The sequence below is a fragment of the Sapajus apella genome, unplaced genomic scaffold, assembly GCF_009761245.1.
Source record: "Sapajus apella isolate SASKATOON/1434 unplaced genomic scaffold, GSC_monkey_1.0 scaffold4, whole genome shotgun sequence".
In the NCBI taxonomy this organism is placed as follows: Eukaryota; Metazoa; Chordata; class Mammalia; order Primates; family Cebidae; genus Sapajus; species Sapajus apella.
Window position 1 is genome coordinate 33983324 of NW_022436944.1, and position 18158 is coordinate 34001481.

The 18158-nt window shown below is 37.7% G+C and overlaps 1 protein-coding gene across 3 annotated transcripts in view; it reads right to left on the reverse strand.

The window, feature by feature from the left end:
• Positions 1–8845, reverse strand: part of ACP3 (acid phosphatase 3) — a 52766-nt gene extending 43921 nt beyond the window's left edge. Inside the window, exons 1-2 of one of the 3 annotated variants that reach the window (XM_032266581.1) lie at positions 8636–8725; positions 6405–6591 (exon numbers count right to left, since the gene is read on the reverse strand). In XM_032266581.1, coding sequence (XP_032122472.1) covers positions 6405–6551 — 147 coding nt within the window. In that variant the 5' untranslated portion in view covers positions 6552–6591; positions 8636–8725. Of the gene's footprint in view, positions 1–6404; positions 6592–8635 lie in introns of all 3 variants that reach the window. The other 2 variants (XM_032266594.1, XM_032266591.1) reach the window with 2 other exon arrangements.
• Positions 8846–18158: the final 9313 nt, after the last annotated feature.

Genomic DNA, 18158 nt, shown 5'->3' on the forward strand with positions numbered 1-18158 from the left:
GAGAGAGAGAGAGAGAGAGAGAGAGAGAGAGAGAGAGAGAGAGAGAATGTGTGTTTTGTATAGGAAAAAACCAAAACTTTGATACAGAAACTACCCTGAAGGCACCATGAACTATGTATATTATTGAAAGAATAGAACTGAGGTTATACAACTAAATGACAGAATGGCCTGAGAGAGAAAAACAAGTGTGGTCACCTTAGCTGAGTGTGTTTTAAAGAGCAGAGAACTGAAACATAATCATGAGACTTGGGCAAGCTTTCTCACTCTGGCCCATACTCATAAATAATTGTATTCCCCTACATTTCAGTAGGTTTTAAGTGTTTCCTAAGTGTTTAAGTGTTGCTCAAACATGCTATGAACTCTTTGGAAGGGATGTCCCAGAGAAACACTTAATAAACCATTCCTCACCTCTGGGGCTGGAAATCAAAATGTGTGCACACACCCCTCCCCCAGCCAAATGTGAAGCTGGTATTCCTTGAGCTTTTGAAGTTTCAAAATTCAGCTGGAGTCCTTGAACTATGCCAAGGCATTCTTTTAAATCTGTGGTAGAGCAATCTTCCTAATTGCTGCTCTACCAATTATTTATTACCTCTGTTTTCAGTCCAGCAATCATATTCTATGAAATCTTTTAAAAACCTAACACACCTTTTTAGCAATTAGGATTATTTGCAGTAGTAGTGGTAACTGTAATAGAAAGACATTTAAGATGATAACAATTCCTTACATTTGCACAACCCTCCATGGTTTGTAGAATTTTCCCCTGCTATCTCTTTTAATTGTTACATCCCCTTGTGAGGACAGGTTGGTACTACTGCTGCACTGAGCAAGTAAGAAAACTACACAATCGAAGAGATTGTGTAACTGTCTAGTTCTCCTAATTCTCATGATACGTGGCCCACTGTTTCCCCATTGCACTACAATCACTTCACCCTTTTAAATCACAGTAACTGTTTTTAAAAGTACTTTTGGTTTGGTGCCCCCACGAATGACCCTGTTCCACTGAATCTGCTAAACAAATCTGGAACGTGGCTTAGGGTGTGGAGGACCTGGTGAGTACAGTCGAGGCTATATCCAGTCCCTCTCTCCATTCAGCAGTCACATGCTCTTTTATAAAATATCAATCAGAAGTCACTTAATTGCTTAGAACCCTCGAATGTCCTTTCATTGTATTAAACATTCTTTTGTGGAAAATGTAAAGGGATACAAAAGTGGAGATTTTATCATGAGCCCACCACTGGCTCCAACAGTTATCAATTGTATGTGGCTATTCTTGTTTCTTTTATATCTGCATCACTTTTAGACATTATATCATGTTCTGTTGCTCTTTGCATAAATTCAGAGTCCTTACAAGGGGCTCACAAGATCTTACCTGATCTGGCCCCTACTCACCTTGATATCCTCACCTTGATGTCCTCAGCTTACCCACATGGGCCCCCTGGTGTTACATCCAATATATTAAGTTTGCTCAAGTCTCAGGGCCTTTGTTCTTGATGTCGTGTCTGCTTTGAATGACTCAAGTCTGCTTCTGTCAGCATACACACCACTCACTAATTTCAGGTCTGTCCTGAAAATTTGACCTTTTTTTCTTTTTTATAGAGATGAAGTCTTGCTGTGTTTACCAGGCCTGTCTTGAACTCCTGGCCTCAAGCTATTCTCTTGTCTCAGCCTTCCAAAGTGCTGGAATTACAGATATGAGTTGCTGCATCCAGCCTCTGGTACATATTTTTATAAGCCAACAGGATCTTTCCCTGTTGTTCAGACTAGAGTGCAATGGTGTGATCCCAGCTCAGTGTAGCCTCAGACTCCTGTGCTCAAGTGATCCTCTAGCCTTAACTTCCCTAGTAGCTAGGACTACAGGTTCATGCCACCATACTACACTGATTAAAAGAAAAATGGTAAAGACGGGGTCTTGCAAGGTTGCCCACACTGATCTTGAACTCTTGGCCTCAAGCTGTCCTCCCACCTTGGCCTACCAAAGTGTTGAGACTATAGGCATGAGCCACCACACCTGGCCCCAGCTTCTTTTTTATGACTCTTATGTAATTATCAAGGCAATATTATATGCCTTATGGGTAATTTGGGGGATTCAAAATATGAAAAGTAAAGAGTCTGACATCTGGTGGATACTCACAATGTGATAGCTATAATTGCAATTTTCACTTCAATAGAAGTGAAAAAATGGTTTACAGGGCTTAAGAAATTCATGCCTGTGCTCAAAGGTATTTTTTAAACATGAATAGTGATGATGAAGTCACATAAAAGGTAGTAGTAGTAGTTTATTCTAGTCAAAATGAAGGAAAGGAGCAGTACATTGATGGATCAGTAAATCAATGAGTTAAATCCAATTCATTCTTGGAGTCACCTTTTGACTGTATAGTTCTCCAATTTTTATTGGACCGGGGCCTGATGCTGGAAAGAAAGCTCATCAAACTTAACAGAGATGTGTCAAGACTTCATCCTTTTGAGGATGGAGGGAATAAATTTAAAAACAATCTGACATTTTAATTAACTGGTTATATGAACATTATAAAACACACACAGGGGTAATTGTGTTAGTATATTTATATTAATAATAGTTAACAATGTTTGCACCATTTCCCAGAGAGACTTATGAGTACTTTCTTCATATTAACTCAATTAAGCCTCGCAATAACTTCATTAGATACTATTATCTTCATTTTACTGATGATAAAACAGAGGCACAGATAGGTAAAGTTACTCATCCAAAATCACAGATAGTAAGGGGTTGAGTTGGCATTCAAACCCAGGTGGTCTGGTTCATAAGCCTGCATTTGTGCTATATTATATTGTGTAGTACAGAATATTATCACATTCCTTTTTAATAATTTCAACTGTTTAGTGACTTTTATGTATTCTATTCCCATAGCATTGTTGTCTTTCCAGTAACCCAAATTAGAAAACTCAGGGTCATTTGGTTTTTCTTTCTTCCTTACATTCAACCCACAGAGATTCTGCCTTCACATATTTTTAAAAAATTATCCTTTCCAATTCTACTGCATTGTGACCCAACTCAGGTCTTCATTATGCTTTGCCTAAACTGTGTTAGTAGCCCCTCAGCATTCTCACCTCCAGCCCTACCCCTCAAGCCATACTTGACACATAGAAATGTGTTTATCTAAGAGAAAACAGGTTAGAATTTACATATGGGGAAGACTTAAGTACAAGCAGGCTATGTAGTTAACTTAAGGCTCTAGTAGAGATGGTAACTATTTACTATCTCTCTTCTCTTTTCTTTGCTCCCTTCAAATTATACATGTGCACCTATTAAATTTATAAGCTCAAAAATAATAAAGGATGATCTAGAAACTCAAGGATATTATGCTAAGTAGCCAGTTACAAAAGAACAACTACTGTATGATCCCATTTATGTGGCATGCCTAGAATAGTCAAATGCATAGAGACAGAAAGTAGAATGGTGATTGCAAGGGACTGGGGAAGGGAAAAATTGGGAGCTATTGTTTAATGGGCATGGAGTTTTGATTTTACAAGATGAAAGGAGTTCTAGAAATGAATGGTGGCGATGACAGCACAAAAATGTAAATGTACTCAATGCCATTGAACTGTACACTGAAAAATGGTTAAGATGGTAAATTTTATGTTATGTGTATTTTACTATGACAGAAAAGAAATATTAATGATCGTCTAGATTTTATACAAATAGTTGGAAAGCTTCTGTTTTAGACTGATGACTTCTGGCATTTGTATCATGGTTCACATGTTTATATGTATATCATGTTATTTCATCCTAAAGACAACTCTATAAAGTGGGAAGCATGGTTATGATCATTATCCTCAACTTTATTTTTGGAGAACTTGAAACTCAGCTGGATTAAATGACCTGCCTGTGGCAAAACCTGGTCAATAATGCTGGAGCTTGACTTAATGAAAATTCAGTGCTTTCCTAGGTGTGACTTTCAGCTTCTATTCTAGCAAACAGCATTAGAAAGTTAATAACAGGCCTATTTCCTGAATGATATTGCCTAGGTTTTCTTCTAGGGTTTTTATGGTTTTAGGTTTTATGGTTAAGTCTTTAATTCATCTTGAGTTAATTTTTGCATAAGGTATAAGGAAGGGGTCCAGTTTCTGTTTTCTGCATATGGCTAGCCAGTTTTCCCAACACCATTTATTAAGTAAGGAATCCTTTCCCCATTTCTTATTCCTATTAAATAAGGAATCCTTTCCCCATTGCTTGTTTTTGTCAGGTTTGTCGAAGATCAGATAGTTATAGATGTGTGGTGTTATTTCTGAGGCCTCTGTTCTGTTCCATTGGTATATATATCTGTTTAGGTACCAGTACCTTGCTGTTTTGGTTACCATAGCCTTCCAGTATAGTATCCACTATTTCTCTAGCTTTGTTCTTTTTGCATAGGATTTTCTTGGCTATACAGCCTCTTTTTTGGTTCCATATGAAATTTAAATAAATTTTTTCTAATTCTGTGAAGAAAGTCAATAGTAGCTTGATGGGAATAGCATTGAATCTATAAATTACTTTGGGCAGTATGGCCAATTTCACTATACTGATTCTTCCTATCTATGAGCATGGGATTTTTTTCTATTGGTTTGTGTCCTCTCTTGTTTCCTTGAGCAGTGGTTTGCAGTTCTCCTTGAAGAGGTCCTTCACATCCCTTGTGAGTTGTATTCCTAGGTATTTTATTCTTTTTGTAGTAATTGTGAATGGAAATTCACTCATGATTTGCTTCTCTATTTGTCTGTTATTGGTGTATAAGATTGGATTTCCAGCCTTAAGAGTGGGAGTAGGAAAGAACCTGAAGGACTGCTGTCCCTGAAAATGTGTTCTGGCTGGTGTCATTTGAATTTGCCCCACCATAATGTGAAAGTTACCCATTCCAGTGGATAGATTATGTGCTGAGAATTTGGAGGCTACTTTCATCAAGAATGTCATATTACTTGATTAAGAATTCTGTTTGAAGAAAGTCAACCATGAAGAATGAGAAGAGTGTATACCTTGTAACTCATCATCTCTTTCTTTGTAAAACTCCGGTGAAATGAGATGGAATTTTTCTGCCTTAGATCAGCTGAACTTGTGGTTTTTCTCTGGCTTAAAGGAGAGAGGATGTTTTGAAATGACAGTTTTCTATTTCTAGATGAAATAATGAGATGCATGAAATAACTTAAAAAACTCAAGTGGTGGCTCATGCCTGTAATCCTAGCACTTTGGGAGGCTGAGGCAGGTGGATCACCTGAGGTCGGGAGTTCTGAGACCAGCTTGACCAACATGGAGTAACACTATCTCTACTAAAAATACAAAAAATTAGCCAGGTGTGGTGGCAGATGCCTGTAATCCCAGCTACTCGGGAGGCTGAGTTAGGAAAATCGTTTGAACCTGGGAGGCGGAGGTTGCGGTGAGCTGAGATGGCACCACTGCACGCCAGCCTGAGCAACGAGCGAAACTCGATCTCAAAAAAAAAAAAAAAAAACAAAAAAACCAAACTCAAGTGGGTGTGTGTGGGAAACGAGTGGGTATATAGATGAATCAAGGTTGCATGGGTGATAGTTTTTGAAGCTAGTTGATGTATACATCCAGATTCACCATACTTACCATTCTTTCTATATAAAGTTAAAAATGTAAATTTTCTCAGTGTTTTCTGTAGGACACTGTGAAAAAAAAGAGGGAGGTGAATGCTACAATCAAAGTTTTGAAAACACGGTTTGGGAAACACTAGATTTTTTCTCCTTGAAAGCCACAGTGTGTATTAGCATATTAAAGACTGAGGAGTACTTCATTAAAGAGACCTTTTAAACACAGTTTAACCCAGTTCTATTCCCAAAGCTAACTTGACTATTGAGACTGATTTTTTCCCATGCACACCTGTTAACAACTTGTCAAACTAGCCTTTCATGGGACAAGGCACTTCAGTTAGTCTGTTTTTTTTTGTTTTTTTTGTTTTGTTTTGTTTTGAGACGGAGTTTCGCTCTTGTTACCCAGGCTGGAGTGCAATGGCGCGATCTCGGCTCACCGCAACCTCTGCCTCCTGGGTTCAGGCAATTCTCCTGCCTCAGCCTCCTGAGTAGCTGGGATTACAGGCACGCGCCACCATGCCCAGCTAATTTTTTGTAGTTTTAGTAGAGACGGGGTTTCACCATGTTGACCAGGATGGTCTCGATCTCTTGACCTCGTGATCCACCCGCCTCGGCCTCCCAAAGTGCTGGGATTACAGGCGTGAGCCACCGCGCCTGGCAGTTAGTCTGTTTTAAAAGATCATGGTGTGACTGTTCACAGAGAGAACAAGAACCAAGGACAGTTTCCTGCTCTCTTTGCCAAGAACAGCTTTTCAGAATTGGGGAAGATTTATTTTTCTTGGATCACAGAGGAAAAGCAAGGGAATCACCTGCTGATTCAGAGTCAAGCTAATCTAGCAAACCTTACAGGGGTATCTCAGACTGGCTCTGGGTGCTGGGTTATACACACACAGCAGGAAAAGACCATGTCCAATGATAAAGGGAAAGGCATCTGGGGTCAGATAGTCTGGGGTCAAATCCTGTCTCCACCATTCCATCTGTGTGACCATGGGCAAGTTGCTTAAACTTTTTGTGCCTCAATTTCTTCATCTATAAAATAGGAATAATACGTTTTACAAAACTTTATAGAATGGTTGCCAGATTTGGCAAATAAAAATACAGGATGCCAAAATATTGCATGGGACATACTTACGCTAAAAAATTATTTGCTATTTATCTGAAATTCAAATTCAAATGATCATCCCATATTTTATTTAACAACCTTACTTTAGAGGATTGTTGAGAGGCTTATGTGATACAATTCATACTGAACACTCAAACAGTGCCTTGTATGCAGTAAGCACTCAATTGACTATTGGTTATTATTAATATGACTACTTTAATCATGGTTATTATTAATTCTGGTTCTCCTAATAATTTTCTAAGAATTTTCTCATTTTTATAATTTAACTACTTATAATCAAATACTCTCTTTAGTCAATAAAAATGAGAAACCGATGTTTTCTGGCTTAAGTACTTAGTTGGAATTTGTTTTATAAGGACCAAGAAAGATGTATTAAGTTGCCCTTCATCTATCATTAATGGAAGGAAGCCGTGGTAGGAAAAAATAGTTAACACCAGCTTTGTGCAATATTCGTTATTTTTTTTAGTTCTAAAAGAGCTAGCTTTGTATTTTGATTTTCCTTAGGAAATAATTAGCTTGTAGTCCCTGAATACAGGAAACCCAAAACAATTTGGGAGTCAAGGGAAGTTAGCCTGGGTTAACTTGGGTAAAATACGGAGGAGGGAATACACCATGTACAGTGAGCTTGGAGTCTTGGAATTCTCAGAGGATTGCCACTCAATCAGCTTGTCACCGGTTTGCAGTATTGCAAGTGTGGCAGATACAGTGCAATTTCTGCAGTCCCTACACTTCCTTCATGTGCGCATTAGGGCAAGAAAGCTATTGACAGAAGTACAAGCCTAGCTCACATGGGGTTTCCTAAAGGCACACAATATTATATATGTATACGTTTTTTAGTACAGAAGTCTGACAACTGGTGAATCATTTGTAAATAAATTAATAGTATATTTCTCTGGTTTTCTGTCATTGTTGACTTATGACCTAGTAAAGATTTGCTGGACTGTAAGAGTCATGATTCAGATAAGCACATGGCTATCATATATTTTGTAGAAAGTAAAAAGTTCTGAATATCCCATGCTGAAAAAAATGGAACTTTAATTTTTAAGGAAAAAGTGACTTTCCTCCAAATTAAAAAAATAATTTTTGAGTATACTTATAGAAAGAAAATGTGCCTACTTATCAGCCCACTTTCACTATCTCGAATAAAAAAATGTAGGGAAGAGAAAGAAAACAAGAGAGGAAAGAGAGGAAGCAGCTTAGAGGCAGATAAAGAGTGAAACAGGGAAAAAAAGATACAGAAACAGAAAATCAGACTCTTAGGTAACATGATGAATCCCTTCACTTTGCAAACCCTCTTTCCATCTATTTTCAAGCAATGTGAATAGTATATTTTCTTTTCCTGACATCACGCATCAGCCTCCCCCTCCACTTTTGTTCATAACTGGTCACACGTACCAATGATTTTAATCGTCAACTAAATCTATATATCAGGAAGTCATCCTAAAATTCCGAATTTAGATTCACTTTTATGCTTCAAGGCTGTTTACAAATATTTGTTCTAATTTCCTGATAAACAAAGGTGAAGGGACTATTTAATTCGGAAAATAACTGTTTTTTGGCTTGCAAACAAATAATCATTAAATTGAGTGAAGCCAGCTTAGCTCTTAGTACATAAACAGCACCAGCTCTGGCTTCTTCGTGACTGGTATGACTGTCAAAAGGAATCTGAATTCAAGGCAATTGTAAAGTAAGTAAATAAATAAATTAGCAAAAGCAAATAAAAAGCAACCCCTAAAAAAACAGCGACCTAAAAAATAGACCTTTTTGTTAGGACACGTTAGGTCTTCATTAAGAGGAACTTGAAAAACTTGATTATTCACTTTCTGAGTCTGAACAGAGCCTGGTCTCCGGGGGAACAATCCAAGGATAAAATGAAACCTGACACTTGCCTTATCAGTCTCTGCTGGGAACACGATTTTAAGGAAGAAGCAATGAGAAAAGTCTACTTACCAAAGTCACAAACTTCAACTCTTTGGCTAGTACACCTCGGTCTAGCCAGAGAAAAAGCAGAAGCAAGAAGCTAGGGCTAAGGCTTGCTGCCCTGGCCACGAGGAGGGGCACAGCTCTCATGCTGAGGAGCGCTGTTTCTGGCAGGAGGTAGGAGGAACTGCTACCACTTCAAAAGCCTGTAGGGGGTAAGCTGTTTAATTAAGGGATTGAAAGGGAAGGAGGAGCCACACTCATAAGCAGTAAAGTTTCCAGGAAGCGTAGGTAGGGCAGGTTTGGTATGTAAATAACGCCATGTAATTTTTGAGCTGAGGGAGATTTAAGTTAGGACACCAAGGCCAGGGGCGGAGAAAGCTGTTGCTCAAGGTCACAGAGCATGATAGTAGACTTTTCTAGTCTTGTTTTCAGTTTACTTTTTTCTTTAGATGGGGTATGATACAGCATTGACTTTGTGCCTGTCACTTGGGGAAGGGATCTTCGCCAAGTGGAAACCTTAGATTCTTAATCTTTTGGGAGTCAAAGTTATAGGAAGTGAAATCTGGAAGGAAATAGAGATATTGACATATTTTGGGCATATTTCCATGACTACTTTTTCAAAAAGTCTCACGTAACCTATAGAGGTATTTTTAAATTAAAGAAAAAAGTAAGAGCAAGTTTATTTTGAAAAATTTTAGTCACACTTTAAGACAATTGGAGATTACCTATGGCATCTAAAAATTAGGAGTGGAGGTCCCTTTCCAAACTGACAGAGTTTTTTAAGAAAGCAAAAAGCCCAAACCTACAACTCTATGTAATTAGTCATCAACTTTGGCCATAAGCCTTACATTCTGAGTGAATTACATCCTTGCCTTTCCAGCTATGATCTCTTTGGGGATGCCACAAAAGACTATCTAGGCTGATGGAACTTTGCTTTCCATTTTTCCCAACTGTCAGTTCCATCATAGGCTAAAACAATACAACCTTGAGGTGCACATTGAGATTTTGCAAGATTTGGGGTCAGAGCTGCCTGTCATGATAATTTTACCCTAATGGCAGAGGGAGTACAATGGTTTACCCACAAGTTGTTTCCTGGTACACTGTGCTTACCTGTGACAGGAGGATTGTGTTCTTATGTGATCACAGGATGCCCTGGAATGTGGTATATGGAAGAGGTGTTGCTTCTTTTGATACAAGGAAATATGTGCAAATAGGCTAGATGTGGTGCCTCACACCTGTAATCCCAGCACTTTGGGAGGCTAAGGCGGGCAGATCACTTGAGGTCAAGAGTTCGAGACCAACCTGGCCAACATGGTGATATCCTGTCTCTACTAAAAATACAAAAATTAGCCAGGCATGGTGGTAGGCACCTGTAATGCCAGCTACCTGGGAGGCTGAGGCAGGAGAATCGCTTGAACCCGGGAGGCTAGGTGGCAGTGAGCCAAGATCACATCACTGTACTCCAGCCTGGATGACAGAGTGACACTCTGTCTCAAAAAATAAAAAAGTGCAAATAATAAATGCATGTGTGATTAGGATTAGACATTCAAGGGAACTTACAGCCTTCTCTTTGCCATTACATTCTCCATCTGCCAGTCCACACTGTCAATTTTAATGGGTAAGATTTTGAGGAAATGAGTGCCAGGAAAAGGAAATAAAAATTGGGAGGTTTTCCAGTCCAGGGCACACATGAAGTTGATACATTAATCCCTGCTGTGTGCACCAGGCAATCTAAGAAAGGAAGCTCTAGCGCTAAGTACCATTCACAGGTGAAGTTCTAAACCACATTCCTTAAATTGTCCCAGATGCTTGATTCTGTTGAATGTCTTATTTTTTCAGCTGTCTGCCTGGGTCCTTGTTCTGTCTCCTTCCTTGTCTCACTCTTAGATTGGTGCCTGAAGTATTTTAGCAATAGCTTTATACCTTCCTGATGATGACCGATTCTTTAATCTACCTATGCCATGTTGCACTGGTTGGGTAAACCCTCTTCCTGACCCAAATCCTAATTTTTCTGTGGTACCTCCTCTGGGCTCCTTTTAGCTCTCCAAGTGAGAATAGCAACGGCAATAAAGTTTTCTTTGAGAGAAAACCAGAAAAAGGCTGCTTGAATCGAATACATCTCAACTCAAACTTAATCCAAGTTTATACTTCTATCTCAGTCAATACCCTCACTTCCACTTGATTATCAGGTTATAAGGGGAGGAGAAGTATTCAAAATCATAAATGTAGAGTCTTGAAAAACCTGAACACCATGAAATTGAGTCTAAAAGATCTTCAACTCAGATGAAACCTGTTTTAGAATGTTCTGTGGCCCTTTGAACTTTGAACTCAGCAAAGTCTTTGCAAAGACATAATGGTCATCTGGGATAAATATAGTATGTATTAGTCCACTTTCATACTGCTATGAAGAAATACTTAAGACTGGGTAATTTATAAAGAACTTTAATGGACTCAAAGTTCCACATGGCTGGGGAGGCCTCACAATCATGGTGGAAGGTGAAGGAGAAGCAAAGGCACATCTGAGTAGTGCAGGGCAGGTGCCCTTTATAAAACCATCAGATTTCACAAGACTTATTCACTATCACGAGAATAGCATGGGAAAAGCCCTCCCCCATGATTCAATTACCTCCCACCAGGTATGTTTCATGATACAGGGGGATTATAGGAGCTATAATTCAAGATGAGATTTGGGTGGGGACACGGCAAAACCATATAATAGTAACATCAAAAGTGAGATTTGGAAAAACACTGGGAAGTCTTTATGTAAGAGTGAAGGGTATCAATAATTTTCCATGATTAGTAGGACTTACTGACTGAATCACTTGTGTTCTCTTATTGTACTTCTTTATATGTCAAGTGTTCAACCTCTAATGAGCTGTTCTAATGAACAGTGTTATAAAGTTCCATAAATGGAGCAGGTTAGGATTTTTGAAAAGCAGACCCCCCAGATAGAGATTTGCATGGAGATTTGCATGGGGGAAGTTTATCAGGGAGCGCACTCAGGATTAACACCAGTGCGGGGAAGAGAAATAAGCAAGGTTGGGCAGAGGGAGAAGTTGATTTGTAATGCAATATTATTGAAGACCTTAGCTGACCCTGTTACAAGTTCTGAAGATCAGAGATCTTTCAGGGTTGTCCTGAACTAAAGTGAGGGTGCCAGACCTTTTTTATTAGTCAGTCATTGGATGCAGTCTACCCCTGATAGGGAGTTTGACCATGGATAAGGCAAAAGTAGACTCTCTCTGACAAAATAATTCCTAAAGTGGTTGCTAGCTGAGTGATGTGCAAACAAATTTCCAAGAGCTGGGAGCAGTGAATCCTTCAGTTCATGAGGAAGAACTTGGGCAGTGTACCATAGATGCTATGATGATGAACACTTACAGGAAAAAAATTTGTGACCCTTAATAGATCACAGCCTATGAAAGCACTAAATATGCCTCTGACAGTAAGAGTCTGAGCTGGAGGTGAGATCCATCAGTAAGTATACGGCTGTTCACCAGCATCCACAGGGAAGACTATGTTTAACCTGGCTTCTTATGGCCTTCATAATTGTATTATTTGATTCTTGGGGCCTTATGAACTACGGGCACTCTCATATTGATTGAACAACTGTCAACATAAAGGCAAATGATTGCATCAGAGCCTGTTACAATGCAAATTGCTTTGAGGCAACATTTATTAAGATGGCTTTAGAATAAACATTCTCCTCCTCTCAAACCATCATTTTGTGGGATTTTTTTGTTGACTTCAACATACAATAACTATTTTATTGGTTGATATTTAGACATACATCCCCCCATAAAACCAAAGACTGTATCATAAGAATGTCATCAAAGTAAGGCATATGTACCTAGGGGATTCATGAAATGGTCTAACACTTTAAAAAGTAAAAAAAAGTGTTAATTAAAACTTTTATTTCTGTTTGTTTTTTTAACTTAAGAAAGAAAAAAAGATTTACAATGGAAATTTATTCACAATGGACTGCTTTAAAATGGACTATTATTTGGCCATTAAAAAGGGATCCAAGAATTGATACCTGCTACTACATGGATGAACCTTTAAATTATTAGTCTAATATTGCTTTTAAATAGACTACATATTTGTATGATGCCACTTATATTAAATGTTCAGAATAGAAAAATCTTAGGAAACAGCCTAAGCCTTTTTTAAGATTGCCTAGGACAGGGGGAAAAGGAGGTGGAGGGTGATGGCTAAGGGGTATGGGTCTCTTTTCGGGCTGCTAAAAATACTCTAAAATTGATTGTAATAATACTTGTACAACTCTGAATATGCTAAAAATGATCGAATTGTATACTTTAAAGGAATGAATTTTATGACATCTGAATTATATCTCAATAAAACTGTTATCTAATTTACCACAAAATTAATATTCTAATATTTAATATGAAAATGGCAATAGAAGTATATCCTTAATAAATAAACACATATCTATTACATGTAACACTGATGGAGTCCATGATTGAACCAGTTTGAACATTGCTAAATTAATATTAATTATAAAATATTATATATATATATATAAACTTAGAGTATCAAAGTTATCTATTCCTGTGAAACAAATTAACACAAACTTAATGGTTTAAAACACACATTTCTTTTTCCTGAATCAGGAGTCTATGTAAAACGTAAAAGGCCTTTCTGTTTAGGGCTTTTCATAAGGCTCAGATCAAGGTGTTAGCCAGGCCTGGGATCCTCTGCTAGCTCCTGTAATTGTTGGCAGGAATCAGTTCCTTGCAAGCTTGTTTGAGGGCCCCAGTTCCTAAATTGCTGGCTGCAGCATGGAGGCTGCCTTCAGTTCCTTGCTACCTGGGTCCCTCCAAGAGGCCTATTTGAGTCATCAGAGAATGCAAGCTAAGGCAACAGAGAAACTTCAGAGATCATGTTTCCAGGACTTCATAAAATTTATCATCTGTTAAGAATTTCCCGGAAAGCTTCATAAAATAGACTCCTGGCCTCACTCCCAGAAATTCTGATTCAGTGGGTTCAGGTAAGATGAGGAACAGTGTCCTGCTAAGACTTAATGGTGCCTAAGGCAAAAGGCAGAAATCATTAATACCAATCCCCTCCTTACAAGAAGTTCTGATATGTTGTTTATCAAGAATTGTTTAACATTAATTTTTATTTTTTAAAATTTTGCCTTAAAATATTCCTTCTTTTGCTTACAGGGTTTTTGGTACACCTTAAGTGTTGTGCCCAGATGAGTGCCTCTCTCACCTCACTCTAATTCCCAGCCATGACTCTAAGAATTGGAAGGCTGGAGATAACATACTTTTTCCTTTTGCGATAAAATGATCTAACTTTCTCTGATTCTCTCTACAAGCAAATGCAGGCTTGGATGAGATGAATCCAGCTTTGGCTGACTGTACTAAGACACTCAGGACTGAATGGGGGTCAGGACTTTTTATCTGTTAGACTGAACAGAGTTGATCTCCAGCTACTCCTTAGGCTGTCATGACTTGCATAGAGCCAGCCCCACTCACGCTTCCTGTGTGTAATAAAGCTGCTTTTCTCACAGTCAGGAGGCAAATGTTGGCCTATTGCTATTTCACCTTTAATACAGGCTTACAGAATGAACTTACAAAAATATGATGTAATCTCATTTTGTATAAAGGTGTATTGAAGCAAAGACTGAATAGAGATGTGCCAATATTTTTAATGGTGATTTTGGGGGGGGGGGGGGTTGATGGGATTATAGGTGTTTTAATTTTCTTCCTTCTGCTTTTCTTATAATGAATAGATATTTTGATTAAAATCAGAAAACAAATTGTAAAATATCTAGCATTAACTTCATGATAATTCTCATTTGAGTGGGTATCAGAGTTATAGAAGGTAGGCCTAGAAAGAAATTCACTTCATAGCGCTGTTCACCTGTCTTCACATGGGCCAACTCCTAAGCCATTGAAGAGAGAACTTTTTCTTTCTTCTGTTCCAGTTGCTGACCCTGCCCCCTCCTCTTTTGTTTGATATATCTTATTTTAAACAGATAACTTCTTGTAGTAGAATGAAAGCACAAGAAAACACAGTAACTATTCAGAAAGTCCTGTTTGTCCTGAAGAGTTTCCTAAATCAAACCAGGTCAACGGCCTATTAAACATATTTCACCACACCTAGGATAAAATCCAAAGCCCTCCATGGTATATAAGCTCTGCTTAATCTGGATCCTATGATCTCTTCAACTAACCTCTCATCAGGCTTCTTTTGCTCACTCCATTCTAGGCACACTGATCCCTTAGATCTCAAATGAGCTACATGTGCTTCCACTTGATGCACTTTGCATTGGGTGTTCCCTCTGTCTGGAACACTCTTCCCTCAGTTGGGCTGATTCTCTCACTTCACCTCTTTAGATGGCTTTCCTGGAGCACCCCAGTTAAATGAGCAGCTTCCCCAGCAATCTCTATCATACCATCCTGTTTTATTTTTGTTATAATGCTTTAAATATCAGATATTATGTTATATATTTATTTTTTGCTTGTTTATTGTTTGCCTCCCCCATAAGAATGCAACACACATATATCCCAACGTGTTTTGAGATTTCCTTGTAATATCTCTATGGTATTTATCTATTTATCCCGTTACCAGAAGGATGGGCACTTTATCTGCTTGGATGACTTGCTTTGGATAACTAGTCATGCCAATCTTTGTCTTCTGGTTCTGTGACTTTCAAAGCTTTGTGATTTTCTAAGTCTTCTTCAGTAATTTGACTGCTGAGCCTAGACTCCCTGCTCTTTTCTGTCAGTTGGTATGTGTTCTGGGAGAATTAATCTGCTGAAGGAGAGACATTTTTGAATTCCATATTTCATCAGAAAAATTAACATGTCTTCATTTGATATAGCTGTTTATTTTAATATAAATAAAATTTTAAATTACTTATCATGGAGTACATACTCTATGATGATGTTACTCCCACCTCTCTACCACACACACACACACACACACACACACACACACACACACACACTACTGAATGTGTCATCTAAGATAAATATGCCCTCCTTTTGGAAGTATGGCAATATATTATCCTCAAAGGGGAATTCAAATTACTGTAAGAAAAAAATGGGACCCTTTGTGACTCAAAGCTTTGTGATAAGGCATTAGGGCATCCTTGTTACGTCATAGTAAAATTAGTAATGTTTTGGCACTCAAAATATCCTAAATATATCCATTTTATCTCATTTTATTTATTTTTTACATAATAAACTTAATAGAGTCTGACACGAGTGGAAACTGAGTAACTTGACATTCATACTCTTTATCTAAAACTGCTTATTAGAAATAATGTGGAAGACAGAACCGTTATTCTTAGCATGAGAAAGACAAAAATACTTCCCTAACATAATTTTGGATTATTATATAGATAGAGGAAAGAAAAAGATTTTTGTAGTCTCAATTTTTGAAAATGAAGTAGTGGCTTTCTTATCTGTATTAAATAAAATAATAATTATTGTGATAATGTACATACATTAATGGATTTGATATTAGTGATTTGATTAGTGATATGGTTTCCACTTTTTTCCCCACCCAAATCTCACATCTGAATTGTAATCCTCAATGCTGGAAAAGGGGCCTGGTGGGAGGTGATTGGATCCTGGAAATGCAACTTCCCTGTTGCTGCTCTCATGATAGTGAGTGAGTTCTCACAAGATCTAGTGTTTTAAAAGTGTATAGCACCTTCCCCCTCACTCTCTTTCTTCTGCTCCCGCCATGTAAGACGTGCCTGCTACTTCTTTGCCTTCTGCCATGATTGTAAATTTCCTGAGACATCCTCAGTTATGCTTCCTGTACAGCCTGTGGAACTGTAAGTCAATTAAAGCTCTTTATAAGTTACCCAGTTTCAGGTATTTCTTTACAGCAGTGTGAGAATGGACTAATCACATCAGATTATAAAGCTACATAGTTGTTTCAATCAGAAAAGTCTCATTCAAAGGGAAACCACAGAAATCACTATTGACCACTTCTTCTCAGTCTCAGCAAGCCTGATGGAGGACTAGGGTTCTGTAGCTGGAGAATTTTAAAGTTAGTGCTGCTTCTAGCATTATGAAAAATTAAGGTCAAGAATCATAAAATACACCCTGAAGTATCAGTCGCTAAAATATGCTAATTACTTGATTTAAAAAATACCTCAGCCTGTAGAAGGTTTATCAAAAATATGTAATTGATGAACATGCTTAGTACCACGTTTTCACTTTACAAAATTATTTAATCCACAAAACAATGATTCACATCAAATGACTACCAGTCCATCTTTCTCCAGGTTCCCTGTAGAATAGAGTTACTGTGTTCAATCCTAAATCGTCAAATTTACTGTACTTAATTCTGTGGAATATTTTTTTCTGAGTTAGCCTATTTAGTTGAAGAATTACTGTAAGACAGTGATTTTCAAAGTGTGGTTTGGGGGTCCTGAGAGCCTTCGGAGGGCCCCTGAGACTCTTTCAGGGAATTCCTGAGATCTAGTCAGAGGTCTTGAGGGGTCAAAATATTTTCACACCAACGCTAAAATATTATTTTCATTTTTATTCTCATTCTCTCATGAAGATTCATTGGAGTTTCCCAGAAGTTATGTGATGTGATGACATTATTACTCTCACGACGAGCTGAATGTGTGCTTATGTGTTCTTGTGTTTGAAAATTTCCTCAGTTTTAATTTTGAATATTGTAAATATCAATAGACACAACCCATATTAACTAAAGCTCTTAAGGATCCTCAATAATTTTAAAAAGTATAAGGGGGTCTGGAGACTAAGTGTTTGAGAACTATTACTATAGATAAGCTAATGATTCAAATGTTTTATTTATTCAACAAACTTTTGTTGATTTCTACCATGTGCAGTCCTTGGGGATGCCAAAGTTGAGAGACATAGTATTCTCCTGCCTCAAGGAGAATACTAGGTTGTAGGAAAAGATAAGCGATTCTGAGATAAACCCAACAAAACAAGCTGAGAAGAGAAACATTCATTTAATCATTTATTAACCTGGTAGTTAGATCAGTGGAAAAGACATGAAGAAATGAAAGAGATGATGTGTCTAGGGAATTGCAAATGGTTTGATGAGGATATCTTGATGGTGATTAATTTCTTTCAAACATAGCTCATTTCTTTATCATTGGTCATTTTGCTGTTACTGTTGCTGTTATTATTATTAATGGATCATATTCAAAAGGATTCACTAAGCGCTATGTTGTAAATGTTTAACAACTGGCTCTGAAAAAGAGTTATAATTTTCCATAATTTGCAGCATTTTTCAATTTCCATGGTAAAAATACTCCTATTATGGCTGACTTGAAGCTACCAACATGATGTGACTTACATGGTGTTGGAAAGAGACAAGCACACCATTATACAACATTCCCATTATACGGACCCAAGTGTAAATAACCTCAAGAGCATACATAATAAAATATAGTAAAATAATTTGTAAGTGATGAGTTTTGAGTATTCTTACCTTAGTTTTAAATATAATTTATTTCAACATATAATTTAATTTTTAATAATGGCTGCATTTAACAACCAGTTGGCAAAGTTACTGAAAGTTT